The sequence below is a fragment of the Gracilinanus agilis genome, chromosome 1 (genome assembly GCF_016433145.1).
Source record: "Gracilinanus agilis isolate LMUSP501 chromosome 1, AgileGrace, whole genome shotgun sequence".
NCBI classification, from domain to species: domain Eukaryota; kingdom Metazoa; phylum Chordata; class Mammalia; order Didelphimorphia; family Didelphidae; genus Gracilinanus; species Gracilinanus agilis.
In genome coordinates, this window is record NC_058130.1 from 682,991,638 (window position 1) to 683,013,964 (window position 22,327).

General features: G+C 37.1%; 1 protein-coding gene across 1 annotated transcript in view; it reads right to left on the bottom strand.

Annotated features, from left to right (window-relative positions):
- The window catches only part of KCNQ3 (potassium voltage-gated channel subfamily Q member 3), a 110,170-nt gene extending 95,041 nt beyond the window's left edge, over positions 1 to 15,129 (bottom strand). Inside the window, exon 1 of the mRNA XM_044684323.1 lies at positions 15,077 to 15,129. Coding sequence (XP_044540258.1) covers positions 15,077 to 15,129 — 53 coding nt within the window. The remainder of the gene's footprint in view (positions 1 to 15,076) is intronic.
- Between the last annotated feature and the right edge of the window lie 7,198 nt (positions 15,130 to 22,327).

Below are 22,327 nucleotides of genomic sequence, written 5' to 3' on the forward strand. Positions count from 1 at the left end.
TGAAATATTATGTTTGTATGCATTTGATTTTATTTTTTGAATTTAAAAGCATTACTGTGAAATATTATGTCTGTAGACTTCAACAGAAGGCCAAATGGGAAGGAGTCTGTGACGCACAGGAAAGGTTAAAAAACCTCTGGACTAAATGAACTCTAAAATCTCTTCTATCTCTAATAATGTTCTATGTTTTGTGATCCTTTTCAGGTCTGAAATTCTCTGATCTATGGTATCTTCTATCTCTAACGTCCTGTGTTCTATGTTCCAATTATTTATATTCTGAGTTTCTTTCTAGCTGTAAAATGGAATTATCCTGTGATAATTTGTTTTATTATCTCCCTCCATTGCTCTGTGTAACAAGAAACCAAATATTCAAATGTCATGCACCTTGCTCCCCAGTCTGGATGGAATGCTGTGAATTTGTCTTTAGCCAGAAGGGGGAAGCAAAACCTTGCATGTCAGTATTTCTCATGCTTAGGAAATATTTCCTCCCTTCCCTTTATTTTCCTCTCTGACAATGAATTCCCACCCCCACCACTCAGACACACATACCCTCCCCAAAGCAATTAGAATTCCTAAGCAACCTCCAGAGTTTACTTTAAGAGATTGGACAAACTGATAAAATGATGATACTTCCTTAGAAGATATTCATCTAAAATGCTAAAATCATCTGAAGAGTTCTCTCTGCAGAAAGACGCATAAGAGAAGGGAAAAAATATTCTTGGGTTTCTTCCATATCTTAATTCACTGCTAAAATATGCACAATTTTAAAAGTTATTTTTCTTGAGATGTCACCTTGTCAGCTGATGTCACTCCTGCATGTTTAATGTGGGTGACCCCACCTATGACAGATTTCATCCACTTTTTTTCTGGCACTAATTCTCTAGCCCTCTCTCCTTATTCAGCCTTGTCCTTTTCCTCACTGGTCCTTTTAGATCTCTCTTCTTCCTGGGATCTGTTGATGAAAGCAAGCATAAGGTTGTGACTCAGAACCTTTTAAAGGAGAATGGGAGTCAGAACTAGGGCAAAGAAGCTAGGGCTTTGCTCCAAGGCAAATAATTTAGAAGGCATTGATTGACAGCACCTCTCTTGCTATGCTTCCTCTCCAGGGCAATTTCAGCCACAGCTGGTCTCATTTTGCAAGCCCTACATTTCCTCAGTTATCCTAAGCAGTGGTGGGAGGCTTTCCCCTTCCCCCATGAGTACCCAGCAGCATCTTCGCTCCCCCACTCAGCATCAGGCAGCTTCCCTAGCAACAGGCAGCATCTTCCCCTTCAGCCCACCTTATCCACTAGCACTCCTATGCCCAGCTCCTCCCCTAGCAACAGCAGAATGGTTTTTTCCCTTCCTCCTGAAATCACATGAGGTGTCCCACAGTGTGTTGCTTCTTCTCCAGACCACACCCCAGAAAAGTCTCTCTTACCCCCTCTTTGAATTACAATTTGCCTCGTATGGAAAATTTTCTAGTTATGGCTTAGGGCAGAAACAGTTTAAATAATAGCTAGCTAATAGCTAATAACAGCTAGCATTTATGTGATTTGATCCTTAAAGGGTAGTTTAGGTTTTTTATTTATATTATATATTTCATATATATACATCATATATATTATATATTTTAGAATCCTGGGCTTCTCTTTACAAAATTTGCCAGGAAATATCAAAGTTACTTTAATAGAAAGTAGACTAGGCTTGGAATTAAAAGATATTATGGGTTCTGGTATTTCCTATAGTACTAACTGACTATGTGATTTAAATGGGGAAAAATCACCTTTTTAAGTTTCAATTTCTTTATTTGTCAAAGGAAAGTCTGATAGGCAGCTTGGAGGCTTAGTGGATATAGTAGTGGGCTGGAAACCAGGAAGACTCATCTTCATGAGTTCAAATCTGGCCTCAGAGACTAATTAGCTATGTGACCCAAGGCAAGTCACTTAGCCCAGTTTGTCTTAGTTCCTCATCTGTAAAATGGCAAACCACTCCAGTATCTTTGCTAAGAAAAATCCAAATGGGGTCACAAAGAGTCAGAGAAGACAAGTTTATGTAGGATAATAAACTTAGAGCATCTAGTCCTACCCTTGTATTTTATGAAAGGTGATGAGGAAGTGAGGTCTATAGAAGGGAAATAACTTGCCTAAGGTCACACATAGTATTGGCAGAGTCAAAATTAGAATCCAGGTGAACTGACTACAAATCTACTTCACTGTACAATGTTGCTTCCCATCTGGGAGCAGTTCTAACATGCTATGACTCACCAGGATTTCCCTTATTTTAGGTCTCTATCTTTTTCCAAATTAGTGTCAAAACTCAACTGTCATCCTCCATATCTATCACCTTTTCTAGTTTCCAGAAAAATGGTAGAAGATATAATCAACAGGAAAACATATGTAACCATGAGATTATAATATATATGTGTATATAAATATATATGTATCTATCTATAATCTATCTCTGTGTGTTTCTGTGTCTGTCTCTCCCCACTTCCTCTCCCTTTTCCTCTCCCCATTGTCTCCTCCAGGCCCAGTCCAGCCTCTCCCCATCCAGAGTTCTTATCTCTTCTATCACTGACTGGCTGAGCTGCCAGCAAGCATCAGGCTGATCAATCACAATAGAACTACCAATTAAAAACATTCCTGTCTAGCCTGATGTTGATTGACAGCTTAGCTATTTAGTGATTTTGGTGGAAAGGGATGGTGAAGGACACATCTCCCCTTACAGTGAATTGCAATTGGGGTATAGTTTGTCTAGAAGCAGGTTATTTTATGGGAAGATTTGAAGAATTACAGAAGCTTTCAGAAGGTGGCTCAGAGGACCAGTTCATAAGCAGCTACATTGGGAGGCTACCTCCAGCACTCCTGGGAAATGATCCTCTTTTCTCTACTTATATATACCTTTAGTGCTAGAGAATCATTACTTACTAATGAAGTCCATTTTAATTTTGAAGCTCTAGTTATTAAAAATATATATTCTCCCCACTCAGGTTGGCCCTCATTCTGACACCATGTAATTTCCACTGGTCTTTGTTCTCCCCATTGGGATAAAAAAATAGTCTGATCCATCTTTTCTATGACATCTTATATATTTGATGTATACTCTCTACCAATTTCTTTCTAATCATCAATCTTATTTTCAATCTTCATATTTCACAGTTTGCAGTCTACTCATCATCATGATTAGCCTCCTTGGGGTACTTTTCATCTCATCAATGTTCCTCCTAGTATCTGCTGCCCAGAATAGGGCAGAAGACAGTGAACCATTCACCTCTTTCATTTTGGACATGATGGTTTTTTATGTAACTGAAAAATCACATTTAGTTTGGGGGAATGTCACATTATTCCTGCCTCACTCAGCTTGTGTTCCACTAAAACCTTCAGGTCCTTTAAACATGAAATTATTTCCAGGCACATCTGGCCCATCCTGTACTTAAGTGGTATCTTAAATCAAAATATAGGACTTTACATTAAATGCATCCTTGTGCCTTGTAACTATTTTTGGGATTGTAGAAATACAAGATGTCTGAATCTGGTTTTGTTCTTCAATAAGCTGACAAGGATTTGATGGGATTTTCTAAGACTGTTCTTCTTTCCTTGTTTTACAATGCAGGATCAGAAACAAACCTGGCAGCAACAACATCTTATTTGCCAACCTGCCATTTCTCTCTTTCCCCTCTCTTGTTCCCACTAGATAACATTAAAAAAGCTTGCACAAATTTTCATGAACGTAACCATTGACACTGCTTCTTATTTGCACAGAAGGTATACCACAGGTAGGATCCTAAAGGGAGCAACAAGTGACACAAGAGTCAATCAGCTTGATGAACAGAGCACTCTCTTCTCTCTGGGTCCCTTACCCTACATGCCAAAGAATAACCATTGAAAAGTAGGACCTCATTCCCAAATACATTTTTATTTCTACTGCTAACTTCCCCCCAAAACTCTTGAATTTATGAAATAGAATACTAGAAATCTAAAATTAAAAGAGACCTCAAAGCAAATGCGATAGATAGATAGGTAGATAGATAGATAGATAGATAGATAGATAGATAGATAGATAGTTGATAGATAAATAAATAGATTTGGTGGAAGGAGTTAGCTGCTAGGAGTTCCCTGTACCAATAAAATCACAGTTCTACACACACACACACACACACACACACACACACGCGAATATTTTCATCAGATCTTCATCTTTACAATATCTGCAATGTTCTTCAACATATTTGTCTTTCCTTTCCTTTCCTTTTCTTCCTTCATTTGTTCCTTCCTTCCTTCCTTAGTTTATTCCTTCTTTTCTCCTTTTCTTCCTCCCTTCTTTCCTTCCTTCCTTCTTACCTTCCTAGGGGAAAGGGAAAAGGGGAAGCTATAGAGTATAGAGGCTTGAGGGACTTTGGGGTCAGGTAGAAGTTTGTTTTTTTGTTTGTTTTAAGAATGGAGGATCCATGAGCAGTGTGGACAGAATCATGTTCAAGATCGGAGAAGAAGTGAATACGATCTCTGAGGCCAACTCTTAGAAGAGAGGGGAAGACATGGGGTCAAGTCGAGGGGCTGACTTTGACAAAGAAAAGTCTCTTTAATTGGAGGGTGAAGATGTAAAAGCTTTTTGAAGAGTAGAACAGGGAAGAAAAGAAAGAAACAAGCATTTATTAAGTGTTTACTCCATGGCAAGTACTGTGCTAATTGCTGGGGTTAAAAATATAAGCAAAAAGAAAGACAGTATCTGCCCTCAAGGACCTTACATTCTTTCAGGGGAAGACAACTCAGAAAAGGGAGGTGAAAAGGTATGATGAAAGGGATGAAAACCTTGAGGTCTAGGAGTCAGGAGCAGAGAAAGAAAAAGAAAGGCTGGCCAGGGTAGGTCTGTTCAACAAAAATGAAGTCTGAGGGAACTTCTGGGATGACACAGCAGCTAAAGTCCATTAACCATTAAAGTCCATTAACCAGGAGCAGAGCCTGGAGTAGTGTTTGTACCTATGGCAAGTGTGCAGGAGGAGGCTGCTCCTCTCCCCCTCTCCACCACACTTGAGGTCATTTCTCACTTCATTGGCTCCTTTACTCAGGAGCCCAATGGGAGCACTTCCTCCCTTCTCTGTCTGGGGAAAGGGGTTGGTTCACATGTGGTGTGAGGGTGAAGTTTGGGCACTCAGTCTCTGAAAGGTTTGCCATCACTGGCCTAGAGGGTTGGAGGGTCTAGGAGCTATCCACAAAATGGAAGCCTCAGGAGAAACTCACTAATGGGAGAAGAGGCAGACCTTACATTGAGATATTCCAAGTTCCATAGATAGTTGGATGTTCCAGAGTGAGGGGTCTCCTGGCACTGACAAAATAGTTCTAGGATGAAATACAATGGAGGCATGATTTTGAAGGTCAGATGTTAGGTGCAATGGGGAAGGTGTGACAAGATGAAGGACCTTGATTTAGAAGTGAAATTTTTCTAGTCAGACTGTATCTGTTATTATAAATGTGCATCATTCCTTTTATTGTCTATCTCTCAGGGTTGTTCAGGATCACACCAGATAATGTATAAAAAGCATTTAATAACTAGTAAGCACCATTCAAGTGTGAGTTATTAATATGTTTCTAACCAAAAGATGGAGAGTATGAAAACGTCACCAACCACCAATCCATATGTTTGCTTTCATATCTCTAGAAAATCTTCCTGTGTATGATCTATATATACATTGAGGTTATTATCCTTGTGAAAAACATGAGAGGGGAAAAGGTAGGCTTTCATATACAAATGGTTAGAGGAGACTACATCTTTATGATTACACAGTTTACTGAAGAATGTAGAAAATATAAGTGCTTGTGATTTCTTAATTTTAGGAGAGCATTTCTCTCTGAATGGAAAAAGCTTTCCTCAGACAAAATTATTAAAAAGATCTAACTTTTATATGGTATTTTAAGTTTACAAAAGACTTTACTCACAGTAACACAGTAATACAGCGATATGTAGTCAAACTATGCAATAGCCCCATATTACAGATGAAAATAAAGTTAAACAAACAAAAGTTTTCAATGTGTATGCAGGTCCTTCTAAATATAGGGCATCTTTTAAAGTTTAACCAGTATAATTAAAATTTTCTCCATCACTTTCTTAGGTCTAGATAATCAATAAAACAACCAATCCCTGATTTGTAGTGTTTGCCAATTTTGAAGTGTTAATGCTCACTTTAAAAATTTAAAAATTGGCTTTGGAACTGACAGATGGTGGTTCTAGCACACCCCTGGTTTTAAGCAACTTATGTAAGCTTACCCAGCTATTAAAAGTTGGAGTGGGGGCTCAAACTCATGTCTCTTGTTTGACTCCATCCCTTATTCTTCAATGGCACATCAATTTTTAAAATTTATTCCTATTATTTTTGTTGTGATCAGCTCTGAATTGATTTGTTTGAATCAATATTAAATTATAAATACAAAAAACAATAAAGCAAAACCCAGAAATCTTTTCTTCTGAAGATCTGCCAAATTACACTTAGCATTTCAAAGTCGATGTCCTGATTTCTAAGACTTCTTCCTACCAGGCATCATGGTAGCCATATAAATAAGCTTCTGCTTTAAAGTCTTTCTTTGGAGTCCCAATTAACAACAGGAATGAATAAGTATTCAGGCAGCTGGGAGTAGTTCTCATTCACCATCAACAAATAATATTTTATTGGGAGCTAGAAGCTCCTGGCTTAGAAGAGAGATACCGGGCTTCCCCAGGCAAGTCAGTTCATGCCACCGTCTCATTCAACTTCTCCTGCAAACAATGTGGTCTGACATAATATATGACAGTCCCATTTGCTCTGCCACCACCTTACTAGCTCAATGTGCTTTATACTCTGTTTTCATTTGACACCTTCAGATAAAGTCAATTCTATCAAATTTCCTGCAAGTCACTTTTTTTTTTCCTTACTCGGTAGGCTCAAAATGATCCCCATTAATTCTGTCCTGCCTTGACATTGGGCCAGAGGGGCCAAGAGCAGCAGCCATACACAGTAGGCAGCCCTTAGGGTTTCATTTTCCTTATGATAGCATTGGTTTATCAGGATAATCTTTAATTTCCCTTCCAGCTCCTAACAGACCACATTCTGTGTTTTAGTATTCTTAGTGGGTGTAGTACAAGAAGCATTTTCCTTATACCTAAGAGTTCTGATTCCCTCTAGCTTTGAAATGAACAAATCACTTAACCTCACTGAGGCCCAGTTTCCATATTTGTTTTTTTTATCTTTAATTAATTAATTTAGAATATTTTTTCCATGGTTACATGATTCATGTTCTTTCCTTCCTCTCCTCCCACTCCCTCCCATAGGCAATGCACAATTCCACTGGGTTTTACATGTATCATTGATCAAGACCTATTTCCATATTATTGCTATTTGCACTAGGGTGATCATTTAGAGTCTAAATCCCCAATCATATCCCCATTGATCCATGTGATCAAGCAGTTGTTTTTCTTTTGTGTTTCTACTCCCACAGTTCTTCCTCTGGGTGTGGATAGTGTTCTTTCTCATAAGTCCCTCAGAATTGTTCTGGATCATTGCATTGCTGCTAGTAGCAAAATCTATTACATTCGATTGTACCACACTGTATCCATCTCTGTGTACAATGTTTTCCTGGATCTGCTCCTTTCACTCTGCATCAATTCCTGAAGGTCTTTCCAGTTCACATGGAACTCCTCCAGTTCATTATTCCTTTGAGCACAATAGTATTCCATCACCAACAGATACCACAATTTGTTCATCCATTCCCCAAAAGAAGGGCATCCACTCGTTTTCCAAATTTTTGCCACCACAAAGAGTGCTGCTATGAATAATTTTGTACAAGTCTTTTTCCTTATTATCTCTTTGGGGTATAAACCCAGCAGTGGTATGGCTAGTTTCCTTATTTTTTAATCAAGGATAATAATATGTCTTTTAAACCCTTAATTTCTGTCTTAGAATCAATACTATATATTGATTCCAAGGTAGAAAAGTGGTAAGGGCTAGACAATGGGGGTTAAGTGACTTGCCCAGGGTCACACAGCTAGGAAGTATCTGAGGGCAAATTTGAAGCCAGGATCTTCTGTCTCTAGGGCTGACTCTCTATCCACTAAGCCACATTGGCTGCTCAGGAAGAATAATATTTACACAACTTATTTCTAAGTTGTTATAAAGAAAAAACTTTGTTAACCTCGAATTGCTATAAAGACATATGGAAAGACTGAAATGATGGAGCTGGAAGAAAACAGTCAGAAGAATAATAGATATTACTCATTATAGAGTTATACATACTAATGAAAAACTAATAAAACATTTAGAAGAACAATATATCTAGGATCTCAAGAGCACAATGAAAAAAAAAGTAAAGATGAAGGGGGAATAGTACATTCAGACCACAGATTATACTTATAAAGCAATAAGTATTGAAATTCATATGAAATAAGTATAGAATCATAGATAAGTGGAATAGGCTAGACAAGGAAGAATTATCAACAATTAAACTCAATAATCTAGGATTTAATAAACCTGGGAACATCAATTATTCAGGAAAAAATTCTCCACTTAACAAGAAATTATTGGGAAAACTGGAAAAGAATCTGGCAGAAAAAATTATTTCATCAATTTATGCCATATGCCACAATATGCTCAGAATGTATATGTAAACTAAATAGTAAAGATCATATCATAAAAATTTAGAAAAGCATCAAATCAGATTCCATTTGCAAATGGAACTAGAGGCAGAATTCTTTATCAAATAGAGGATAGAAGTAGTTAGAAAAGATCAAAATAGATTAATTATTACATTAAATTTAAGTACTTTTGCATAAACAACCAACATTAAATACAACTGAGGTAAGATGGAAAACTGTTCACTGGGAAACACATCTTCAATAAGTATCTCTAATGAAGTACTGATATACAAGATACATAGGGAATTAACACAAAAATTTAAAACTGAAATACAATACTCAGTGAATAAGTTGTCACAGGATATGAACAAATGATTTTTGAAGGAATTCTAAATTTTAACCAATCATAAAAATGATCATTCTAAGTAGTGGTTTAATAATAAGGGATATGCAAATACAAACAACTTTGAGGTTTAAACTCACATACAGAAAACAGACAAAGAAGAGAAAAGATGTGAGTAGTCAGTGTTGGAGGGGCTGTGAAAGGAAAGTCAGGATAAGACACTTGATAAAGGTGTGAATTGACTCAATCATTTTGTAAGGCAATTGAAACTGTGTGAAGAAAGTGACTAAAATTTCCATGCCCTTTTTAAGAGAAATCTCACTGCTAGGTGAATTTTCCAAGTAGGTCAATGATAAAAATAAAGGTCCTTTACATCCCAAAATATTTTTAGTCATTCTTTTTGTGTGGTAAAGGATTGAATACAAAGTGCATGCCTATTGATTGGAATATGACTAAACAAACTGAGTCATATGAATGTAATGTAATGTTTATGGGAAACAATGACTAAAGAAACATGGTAAGAATTATGTGAACTGATGAAAAGTGAAGTAGATTGAGTAAAACAATAAGGTAATGACTATAGCATTGGAAAGTTCAAGAGCAAAACATTTGAAACAGAATTCATGAAAAATTAATGATTAAAGTTGGTCTAAAAAAGCTATGAGACTCTATTTTCTTCCCTTTTTCACAAAGGTATTTGTAGGTATGTATGTGTGTGTGTGGTACATTATGCTATTATCAATGAGGAATGTATATGATGTAGGCTATTGTGTTTTGGGTTTTTTTTGTTGTTGAATTTTTTTCAAGTCAGTCAACAAACTTTGTTAAATGCTTACCTTGTGCTAGGAACTGTGTTAAGTGCTAGGATACAAATACAATCAAAAAGGAAGTTAGTTGCTGCCCTCAAGAAGCTTAGGTTCCAAAAAGGAAAGATACGATAACAAAGGGAACTGAAATGTAGGGGAGCAGGAAGCGAGCAGAAGAAAATACCCACTTAGGGCAAGTTAGTGAAATATGGAGAAGCAGAAATAGATCTTTCCTCAAAATGGAGGTTTGGGGAGGAACTAAACAATGAGAGAACAGGGTAGTAGGAGCAGAGGGATATTCCAGGGTGAGGAAGCTACAGGAGCTGAGTCTCCTGAGGCATGGTAGTGAAGTCCAGAAAGTCAGAAGAGGAGTGAAAAGATAATTTATACTGGACTGCTCTCTACAATTGAGAAGGGGAAGGCACATATTAGGAAATAGTTAAGTAAAAATATGAAAGATAAAAAGGAAAAAATTAAAATGTTAAAGGTGAGCCATTATGTTTCAAAGTCTCTTTTTATGTTCTAAGGGTTGCTCTCATATGCAATCTACTTCATCAATCTTTGATCTCTCTAATTGTTAATGTTCTCTCTCTCAATCTCTCTCTCTCTCTCTCTCTCTCTCATTACTGTGTACCTATTTCTTTGTATATGCTGCATCTCTTCAGTAGAATGGAAACTCCTTGACAGAAAGAGCTATCTAATGCTTTTTCTTAGCCTCGATTCTTGGCATAGTTGTTTATACATGGTAGTTAATATTTTCTGAATTGGAATTCCTTTATTATAGTCTGGTGACAGACTGCAGACTGAAGTTTAGCCTCATTAAGTGTGGGGAGTCTCATTACCAGAAAATTAACCAGTAGTTGGGGACTTCATTGGCCATGGCAACAAAGACAATTACAAAATACTGCCCCCTCCCCTAATCTTGCATCTCTTTTGTGAAATACAGGAACAATCAAGCAGATGAAGAATGCTTCTGGTCCATATTATGACATTACTATTGAACATTCCATTGAGTTAGTACATCAGTGTATATATCTTAGATGGACACTACAGATGGGCTATCAAGTGGAGAATTATCTCCCACAGGGCAATAGAGACAATATCAGCAGGAAAACTTGGTGGGAAACCTCTCCCTTTTCTTTATATAGGAATGGAAAAACAACTTTGTTATTAGAAAACTTTATAGTGCTTTTACTGACACCAAACTAGCACTCCTTGAAATAGATTTCCATTTTTTCTTTTCATCTATCTCTGTATTTACCTACCTATCAATTAGCAGTCTGTCATCTGTTCTTCCTATCCATCATCTATCATCCGTCTGTTCGTCCATCCATCCTTCTATCTCTAGCCTCTGTCCTTTCATCTCTATATCTATCTGTCCATCCACATGTCTATATATATATATGTATTTATTATGTATCTCTATTTGCTTATTTATATTATCTATCTAGTAATTCATTCATTAATTTATTAATTTACATTTAGTTAAAAATTATTAAAACCATTTGTTTTTCCTTCCTGTGAAGTTTACTGTCTTTTAATCCCCTGGGCCTCAGTTTCTTCATCTGCATGAGAGCACTGGATTAGAGGTTTTCTAAAGTCTCTATTTCTATGATCTATGATCTTCTAGTTCTATTTCCAAACATTCCCTATACCCTTTTCAAGACTGAGCTTTCCCTTGTGATAAAGAAAAAAGAGCAAAAATATCCAATGGGATGACTGCATCAGACATTGTTTGCAGTACTCTAATGCTCTCCTCTTACAGTATTTCCAAGCCTCTCTGAAGTGATAGACAGACAGACAGACAGACAGACACACAGACAGATAGATAGATAGATGATAGATAGGTAGAAAAATAGACAGGTAGATAGACAGATAGACAGATAGATAGACAGGTAGACAGATAGACAGATAGAAAGATAGGTAGGTAGGTACGTAGAGCATTGATTAAATGTTTAACTATGTGCCAGGGATTATATAAAGCATGGAAGATACAAATAGAGGCGCACTCAAAGAGATTATATTCCAGTAGATGAAGAGAATCTATAAAGGGAAGCTGGCAAGGTGGGGTAGGGAGAAAAGTATGTATATATAAACATATACACAGGGGAAAAGACTGATCCTGGGGAAGAGGTAGAGCAGGACAGAAAGTGAGTTGAGCCAGGACTGCCCTAGTTAGCATGACTGCACCTGACATAAAAATGGTGGCAAGGCATATATACCTTTTTTTCTTTTCCTCCCCTCTATTCTCTAGAACCTTCAGTGAAAACAAATCTTTTTAAAATCAACACTCTGTCAGTGAGGTCATTTGGATGCAAGTCATGGCATGCCTCTCTCTTAGAAGAATAAAAATTATGGTTGACCCAAAGGGCAGTGAAGAGATGCAGAGTGAGTGTCAATATTCTATTGCACATTACCATATATGTGTTATACTTGAGAAGTTGTATAAAAGGCACCAGAGAGGAATACAAATCAGAAAGGGAAGTAGGCATTTCATGGATGGAAAATAAGAGACAGCAGCCTGTGTTGCATTGGTTCTGATGAAATATTAAAAAGACCCAGATGAAGCCCTCCAGCTCATTAGGTGGGATTCTCTATGGAAGACTTATGGGAGATCATGGACAAGAATTGACAAGATAAGAAGCTGTGGGTGAGTTTTAGTCTACACTGGTGAGGGCACATTGACATCAATGAGGTTATGGATGCATCAACCTAATCTGATTCTTCTTTAGTTCCAACATCCTAGATTCTCTGATCCCTTCCAGTTTGAGCATTCTATTATCTATAAATGAAGGAGGGCTATGAAAAAATAGAAAAAAGGCCAAAGCTTGGACTTTTGGGACCTAGGGTTTCTGATTGGCCAGCATCCACAAATTCTAGTATTACTAGGGCTTAGCACAGGGCTCCTGGCACATAGTAAACATTTAATAAATGTTTGTTGGCTGACTTACTGACTCAAACTTTTCAAATACTACTGGGGATGAGGTAAGGCAAAGTTGCCCAAAGTTTTCTGCATCATCCCAAAGCACAAAGTTCTCTCAGCATTGTCACACACATGCTCAGAGGGAAGAATAAAGGGCATTAAAGGGCATACTCCTTGGGATTCAGCTGCCAGTACTTTAACATTAGAGGTGTCTGGAAACTATGCCATATGAGAAATACTTAAAAGAACTAGATAATATCAAGTATGATTGTTTCTCTGTGTCAATCTTGGTCTTTCTGTGCATCTTTTGCTGTCTCTGCTTCTCTCTCTCTCTCCTATTTTATCATTTCTCCTCCATCTTTTTCTATTTCTTTACTCATTTCTCTCTACCCTCTTTTTCCTGTCTTCATCTGTCTCCCTCCTTCTCTCCCTCTCTTTTCTCCTTTTTCCCATTATCCTTTCCTCACTTTATTATTTCCCTCCCCCCCATTCCAGCCTCAGTCCTTTGCTCTTTCTATTTCTCTCTCTTCCCTTTCCCCCTTTCTGTTTCTCCACCTCTGTCTTTTTCCTCTGTCTTCTATTTCACAACACCTTGCAGATAAGCAAGACATTTATTTAGCATTTGCAATGAGATATACTTGAGGCAAAGCATGGGATATAATATATATAAATACCAACAAAAGAGATGGTCCCTGCCCTCAATAAACTTACATTCTAATCATGGAAGACAACCAGTAAAGGGGAGGTGTGTGGAGTGAGGGTTGTGGGGGATGTGGAATACATATATTAATTCCTTTTATGGAGTTTTCATAATGTAATTTTTATCATATTTATTTGAGAATGTGGTTTATCTCTACTCTTAGATTATAAACTTCAAAATAGATGGGACTGCTCTTATTTATCTTTGTATTTTCTTCAGTGCCTAGCATGGTACTTTATAATACTAATTTTATTGCTTAATTATTTGTTGAATAAAGGGAGACATGAATTAATGATTTTGTCATATGGAAATTTATACTTCTCAAAACACTAATTTTACCTTCTCCGTGGCAAAGCAACTCTGGGGGGACAGGGTAAAGATTACTTTCCCCATTTTATAAACAAAGAAAATGATGTGAAGCTCTAGAGTATTATTAAGCCATCACTGACTTCCCAACAATCATCTAAAAGGTGTAGCAGTATAAAAAAGGACAGCTATCTTGACTTAGTAATTAATTAATAGGAATGTTATCCTGGGGGCTCTGAGTCAGAACTTTTATTGTGGTAGCCACCATTTCAAAGGATTTGTCTTCATTAATAATGACATAAATAAACATAAATTAATTAATATAAATAAAAGGCATTAGAGAAAAATTATTTGATATTTTCTGCCTAAGAGCTGTAGCTCTTACCGAGAATTAAGCACATGTTATAATTTAAAGAGTCCATTAGTCCCTACTTCTTGGAGCTAGTTTTTTATTGAGCATCCTTTTATTTTTTATCATCTAATTTGAATAATGGAAATTCTGCCTCTTCAAAGACTTTGGTCTTCAGTTCATATAGCAGTAGAGAAGATGGAGGTTGGGCTTGAAGGTCTTGTGCAAGGTTCTCACATTATTTGAACATTTCTCTTAAGAGGATTAATGGGAAGAGATTTTTTAAATGACTATGACAAATATCCTAAGTATATATAGCATTCCAGTCCACATTCTGGTATGGTAACATGAAGAACTTGTTTATAGCTTAAACAAAGAAGCAAACAAACAATTTAGAACAAAACCAAAAGAACTCAGATTCATTGGACCCAAGATTTACTTGGTCCAATTTGTCCCTAATCATCAATCTTTTCTACAACAACCTTATACTTGAAATCTGGAACGAATGACTCATTCACTGATTGAATCTGGCTACCTCACAGGGTTGTTTTGAGGACTGAATCAAGTCAAAGAATCTTGGAATCCCAGAGTTGCAAAGGTTATGCAGTTGAACCCATAACAATCTCCTCTAGAGTTCCCTGATTAGTGATTATCTACCTGTTTTTTGAAGACTTTCAGGGAGGAGGAATCTACTACCCACTGAGCCACTTTTAGGAAGATTCATTGCTTTTTTTAAAAGAAAAATTTACCCATGGCTTTCCAGTTGTTTCCTTTTTCTTTTCAGAATTTACTTAGGATGCCACCTTCTCCCTGAAGTCTCTCTTGATCCCATTTTTTCTCTCCTTCATATTTCTGACCTTCGATACTTTCCTTCTAAAGAAGTTATATCCCTTCTCCCCTCTTTCCCATGTAAACTCTAAGCTCCTTGAAAAAAGAAACTCTTTCATTTGTGTCTTTGTATCCCTAGTGACTCATTCCTGCAGGGCTAGCATCTCTGGTGTGAGGACTTGGTGAAGCCCTTTTGGGGATACTTATCCATCTTCAGGGTCTACCTTTCACTCACTCTCACCTGGGCCTCCAAGAAGTGGTAGCATGCATAGCAGCCACACCCTGGTAAACCATCTTGGCAGCCAGACTAAAAAAGATTGAGTGTAACCAACAGGTCTCAGACCCATGGTAAGTAATGGGAATGTCTACGCCAAGCATTTGAAGACTTCCCCTGGAGGAATGGGCAAATGAGAACAATTTGTTCCAATGATCATGAAGATGGCTGAAACATTTGGAACTTGGTCAGACACCAAAGACACCAAGGTCATCATCAAGATTTTTGTCTTGCCACTGTACTTCAATGACTCTAAAAGAGAGAGTGAGGCTGACAATTGTTCAACTCTGCCTCATTTAGATCCAATTCATGTGAAAGTCAAGACATCACCCCTTGACATCATTGGTCCTCTTTGAAAGGAGGGATGAACAACAATGACTAGCACTGAACTTGACACATAACAAGAGCTTAAACAATATTTGTTGGGTTGAATTGAATTAAATCCAAGGTCAGAAAAAGTAATTTCAGATTAAGGAAGATTCTATTCAATGTGTGGCATTTGAGAAGGGCCTTGAAGATTAGGGAGAATTTCCATAGATGAAGATGGGAAAGATGGTAGCATTCTAAATCCAGGGAATAAATAGCCTGAGCAACAGCAGCAGAGAAGAGACATGGGTTCTATTTAGAATAGAATGAGCTGTCCAGTTTGCCCTAACTGTGGTTTACAGTGAGAGGTATATTCCAAGATGAACTGAAAAAATTACATGGGACAGACTACAGGCAACCCTGAATGCCAAACTAACCTAACTGACATTTATGCTTTAAGATTTGTAAAACATTTTTATATATTATTTCATTTTATTCTATGTAACTGCTCAGTGAAATAGATGCTATTATCATCCCTATTTTATAAAAGGTAACTGAGTATGAGAAAGATTAAGTAACTTTTCTAGTCACATAGTTATTAAATGCCTGAGGGGGACGAATTTAGGTCTTCTTGACCTCAAGTCCAACATTGTTATTTGGTTTTGGACTTGACCTCAAGTCCAACAAATTAACTATGGGGGAGCCATGGATGATTTTTAAGATGGTGAGTATCTCTTTGGAAGTGATGAAGGCAGAAAGGGCCGAGAGATTGGGAGAGATGCCAAAGTCTATATGAGTTCCAAGAGTCTGAAATATGATAATGGGTGTGGAACCACAGAGGAGGAGGAATAAGAAGTGAGCCATAGCAGAATTTCCAGCTGGTGCAAAAGCATTGCGGGAAGCCCTCCCATAGATACTGACATCACACATTGTAGCCAGCTACGTTCTCTGACTATGTATAAGGCCAGCCCTGAAGAGAGGCCAAATGAAAACCCTGGGGCTTTCTCAGCTGTGACTGAGTCTAAAGCCAGCAGGAAAACTGCCAATGCATAATTGACATATTAGTTACCTTTGTCACATTAGAGCAGAGACTTTTCACAAGCAGACATAAAGAATCACTCCTACCAGATCCAGTTCTAAAGGTGTAAACATAATAAATTTTTCGATTCCATTAACACCTACCTATGAATGGTTCCACAATTTCTTTTGAGAGCCAAGCACAAAAAAGTATAAGCTCTGGGTTTCCTGCTGCTTTCTCCCAGCATGCTCCCAATGCTGATTATTCTAAAGATTTTTCACTCTTCTGGAAAGTCACATGGAAACAGAAACATTGCATAGTTTTATATTTTAAAAGCAAAATAACTATTATTAGCTCCATATTGTAACACTTTGGGTCAACTTTCTTTTCTGAGAGTTCCCAACTTGGTTTAGGTCCCTCTGACCTCTTTCTTGTATCTCGGTAAAGTTGTTCAACTAGTCTTCTGATTTATCCCCATTTTGAATGTGGGTGGTGTTGGACAAGTCCCAACCTCTACAGACCTCTGTTTCCTCACTTATAAGATGAGGGGTTTGAAGTAGGTAATTTTAAAGTCATCGCCAGATCTATTTCTAAGATTAGCCTTCCTATTATCTGTAAAATGAAGGGATTAGATCATTTGAATTCCCTTCCACTTCTAGATATGAGATGAAACACGTTAGTCCTTTGCTCAAATATCTTCAATGATTTCCACATTAGCTGGAACTTCCTCAGCCTTCCACATGTTCAAGGCTTTCTATATTCTCTCCCTAACCTAAGTTTCAGTTTATCTCCTACCACTATTAATCATAACCTGTTGTTTGTTAATCTGTTTTTAAAAATATATTTTAAGTATATTTCAATATAGTTAGGGTTGTTTATAATCCTATGTATTTCTTTTATTTATTCACTTAAAATATTATTCAGAGGAGTCTGTAGGATTCATAAAATTTCCAAAAGAAGGTTAAGATGACTACACTGTTCAAAGAAAGGGGTCTACATTAAGGGTGAACAATCCTTCCTACTTTAACACTGTGATACCCATCCTTCAGAAACCAGCTTAGATGTCACTTCCTCCATGAAGAATTCATTCATTCCCTGATTGGGAATTGTTCTATCTGCTTGTAATTACATTTTGTTGTTGATAGTACTTCTCTTTTGTATTTGCCATGTTCTGTCTTCTTTGTTAATTTTACATTTGTTCTGGACTCATTCCAACTCCATTTATGGACAATGTTTTCACTGACTACTTTCCCCCATAAGATCTGAGGTGGGTAACCTTGAGAGTTGGTGAGGTTTCTAGAACTTTTAGACATTAGCCCCTGTATGTGTGTTCCTAACTGATTATTATCCAGTTATTTAGAATTTTAAAAAGAGTATTTCTAATTTAGAAAGAATATTTATTGAGTAGAAATAGCAGCAATAAAACTCGGGGTACCTTCTCTTTTTGCACAAACAAGATCTCTAGGGAAGATAGACTTAAACTAAGAGGGCACATGTAGCCAAAGGGCAAACTCACATCACTTGGTTACAGTGGCCTTTGGCCTAGTATTGTTATAGTCATAATCTGGGAAGTGATGGATTCCACCTTAAATGACAGGAATGGCAGTTGGAAGACTTGGAATGTTTCCAGGTGCCGTGAGCCAGGGGCAAACATCAGTTGGCCCCACAGTATAAATACCCCTGACAGCCACTTTGAGGGAAGTTTCTCTGGAGGTCTCTGGACAGGAGTCTCTGGACTGGGAAATCTCTGAGTGGGTGGTGAAGGGTGGCAGGGAGGTCTATGAAGAAGAGGGCAGGAATAACTCTAAAGCTATTTCCTGATAGACTGTGAGAGCTAGTGCATCACCAACACTGATAGTAAGAAAGCTGAGAGAATAAGATCACCAGTACAGCTGCATCAATAGCTTCCCTATTCTCTGGCTTTGTTGTAGCCAGGCTTGGCCAGAGGGAATGGGAGTGAGCAAATCTCCAGCTTCCACTTGATCAATAGCCTCCAGTCCTCATTGTCAACTAGTTTTTAGATAATAGATCAATAAGGTCTCCAATCCCCAATCCTTGTCCTTGTTATCTTTTCCCTGGTTATAGATAAAGAGAATTCAACAACAAATACCTTCCTGAGTGGTCTTTATATCATGACCTTTGGGAAGGGAGTCAAACACAGTCAGATCCTAAAAGTCATCCAAGGCAAATCAATAGCCCAATACTAATCTATCCAACCTCAGGTTGGACCTGGAAAGGTTACCCATCTATCTAACCTCTCAAGGGTCCTTCTTGGGCAACTGTTAGAGAGAAAGGGATAAATTACAACAGCAGTCAAGGGTGATTGGAGTTGGTGTTCCTCCATCATCTGCAGCTGAGGAGAATACAGATAGATACATCAACATCATTGTAAATCTATACATCTCCTTTGGACCCTTTTTGTTTATAACAATAGCTAAGATTATAAATTGCAGAGAAGATACCAATACACATGAAATCATCAGTGAGACCCTATCTCAATGCCTAGTTTAATAATTATTTTTCATTGTTTGTTTGTTTCAACTTTGATATAAATGTCACAAATTTTCATGCTCCTGACCTAAATTTACCCTATTGTCAAAAAGTATTTATTAATACCTGGTCTTTGTGTGTGGGGATACAAAATAAAAAAGTTTTCAAATTCATTATTTATTCATTAGCATTTATTAAAAATGTTCTTTTACAAATTCTCTCCCATTCTTCCAATCCTCCATCACCCTTTAAGAAGGCAAGAAGTGTGATATCAATTATCATGTGATTTTCTGCAAAATATATTATCCTGTATCACTGTAGTGATAAGAGTAGCTAAGTCTTTCAGACTTGATCATTGTTACAATATTGCTGTTATTGTGTACTGTATTCTCCTGGTTCTGCTCATTTCACTTTGAATCAGTTCATTTAAGTCTTCCCAAGTTTTTCTGAAATGAACCTGCTTGTCATTTCTTATAGCATAATAATATTCCATCATAATCCTATATCAGCATTTATTCAGCCATTCTGCAATTGATGGGCATCCCCTTCATTTCCAGTTCTTTGCCACAACAAAAAGAGCTGTTATGAATATTTTGGTACATAGGAGTCAGAGTCCTTTTCCTTTAAAAAAATCTCTTTGGAATACAGACCTAGTAGAGTTTTTGCTGGGTCCAAGGATATGTACAGTTTTACAGCCCTTTTGGGCATAGTTCCAAATTGCTTTGTAGAACTGGATTAGCTCATAACTCCACCCACTGCATTAGTGTTCCAATTTTTCTACAACTCCACCAACATTTGTCATTTCCATTTTCTGTCATACTAACCAATCTTAAATGTATGTGGTGGTATTTCAGAGTTGTTTTCATTTGTATTCCTCTGATTATTTGTAATTTAGAATGTATTTTCATATGACTATCAGTAGATTAGTTTCTTTTTTCTGAAAACTGTTGGTTCTTTGACTATTTATCATTTGGAGAATGATTTGTAATATTATAAATTTGACTTGGTTCTCTACATATTTCAGAAATTAGGCCTTTACTAGAGAAATTTGCTATAAAATTTCCCCCCAGTTTCTTCTTCTAATTTTGACTGTACTTTTTGTTCGTGCAAAACCTCTTTAATAAAATCTATTTTAACGCCCATGTTACTCTCTATCATTTCTTTGCTCATAAATTCCTTCCTCACTTATCCATACTACCTGACAGGTACAATTTTCAATTATCCTCTAATTTGCTAATGATATCACCTTATATGTCTTATTCAGTTACCTGTTTTTATATTATCTTGGTATATAGTGTGAGATGTATTACTATGCCAAGTTTTTGCCAAATTCCTTTCTAGTTTTCACAGCAAATAGTGAGTTCTTGTCCTTAAAGCTTGGATCTTTGAGTTTATCAAATACTAGATTAGTATGATCATTTACCACTGGGTATTGGGTACCTAATCTATTCCACTGATTCATCATTCTATTTCTTAGCCAGGATCAAATTGTTTTGATAATTACCACTTTCTAATATAGCTTGAGATTTGCTACTATAGGTTACCTTCCTTCACGTTTTTTTCATTAATTCTCTTGACATTCTTGGCCTTTTCTTCTTCCCGTATAAATTTTGTTATTTTTTTCTAGCTCCATAAAAGATTGTTTTTGGTACTTTGATTGGTATGCTATGGAATAAATAAATTAATTTAGGTAAAATTGTTATTTTTGTTATGTTGGCTCAGCCACAATCATCATAATTGAAAAGCTCTTTTTCTTAATGATTTTACATTCTCCCTGGGGAGATAACATGCATGTGTATGTATATGTGTGTTTTCTGGGGCAAGAGATAAAGATAGGAGAAAAAGGGGGGAAATGGGCTTTAAAAACAACAACAAATATATAGGTCTTACATTCTCTTCAATTAAGGACACATAAATTCTCAATCTGACAATGGGTAGTAATTGATGAAGAAGCTAAGCTAATGCTGTCCAATATGGTAGAACCACAATTTCAGAGTTCAAAGAAATCTCAAAGACCATCTGACATAACAAAGAATCATTGACCAACAAGCATTGCACCAATATCCTCAACAAATAGCCCCTGGCCTTCATTTGAAAATGGTATTATTAGAGAAAACTCATTGATGGCCAGATCACTTTGTTAGATTAATGGTGAAAATGTATTTTTGCTTAAAATTCAAACATGGTGTTATAGAAAAAAGAAAGATTAACTTGAAGTTCACAGATCTAGATTCAAGTGCCACTGCTGACATTTATGACCATCGTAAAGTCACTTTTCCATCTCGGAACCTGAGTTTCCTCTTCTGTAAAATAGAAATAATAATACTTATGTCTACTACACAAGGAGCTGCTGTGAGAATCTATAAAACAATTCAACAACAGTAATAATAAAGAGCATTCTTTAGGTACATCCTTTGTGAAAAGATAATAAGGGGAAGGTGGAAGAGGGAGAAACAAAAAAGGGACTACAAATTCATAGAATGTTAGAGCAAGCCTCAGAAGCCATCCAGTCTAAATATGTACCTGGATAGGAATCTCCTCTACCACAACTATGAATAAGTTGCTTCTACTTTGGGATCATTCTGATTGCTAGGACATTTAAAAAACTGGAACTGAGCCTGAATTAACCCTTAATTAGTTCCACATGTTACTCCTAGTTCTGCCCTATGCTTACAAGAAAATCAAGTCTAAATCTATACCAGGGGTCAGCAATGTATGGCTCTGGAGCCATATCTGGCTCTTTTGAGGCTCTTTCTGCAGGAGCCATAAAGTCAATTTTTTTTCAGGCGCTGTTACAGGAGCTCGCACTGTGAGAACTGTACGGCTCTCACGAAATTACATTTAAAAAAATGTGGCATTTATGACTCTCACGGCCAAAAAGGTTGCCGTCCCCTGATCTATACCCTAGATCAGTGATGGGCAAACTATGGACCCCCGGCCAGATGCGCCACCCCCTTCCAGATCCCGGGCCCCCTGAAATGTTCTATTCAGCTGTGGGACATTATTCCTAATCTGACAAATACAATGAGTAGGATACAATACAATGAAACTTAGAAAGAGTTGCCTTAGAAACAGACTGACAGATGAGCATTTCCTTTCCTTTGGCCCCCTCTTAAAAAGTTTGCCCATCACTGCCCTAGATTACAACCCTTCAAATACTTAAAAATAAGTATCACACTTTTCTTCTTCAGATTAAACATCCCAAATTCCTTCATATCATCCTCATATGACTTGATCTTCAATCCCTTCATTATTCTAGTTGCCTTTTCTTATGACATTTCCCAGTTTATAAATGTCTTTCCTGAACTGGATATTCCTGAACTGAATACAATATTCCAGATGTAGTATGAAAAGGGAGGCATGAATGGGGACTGGTATCTCCTTGTGCCACAACACTATTTTTA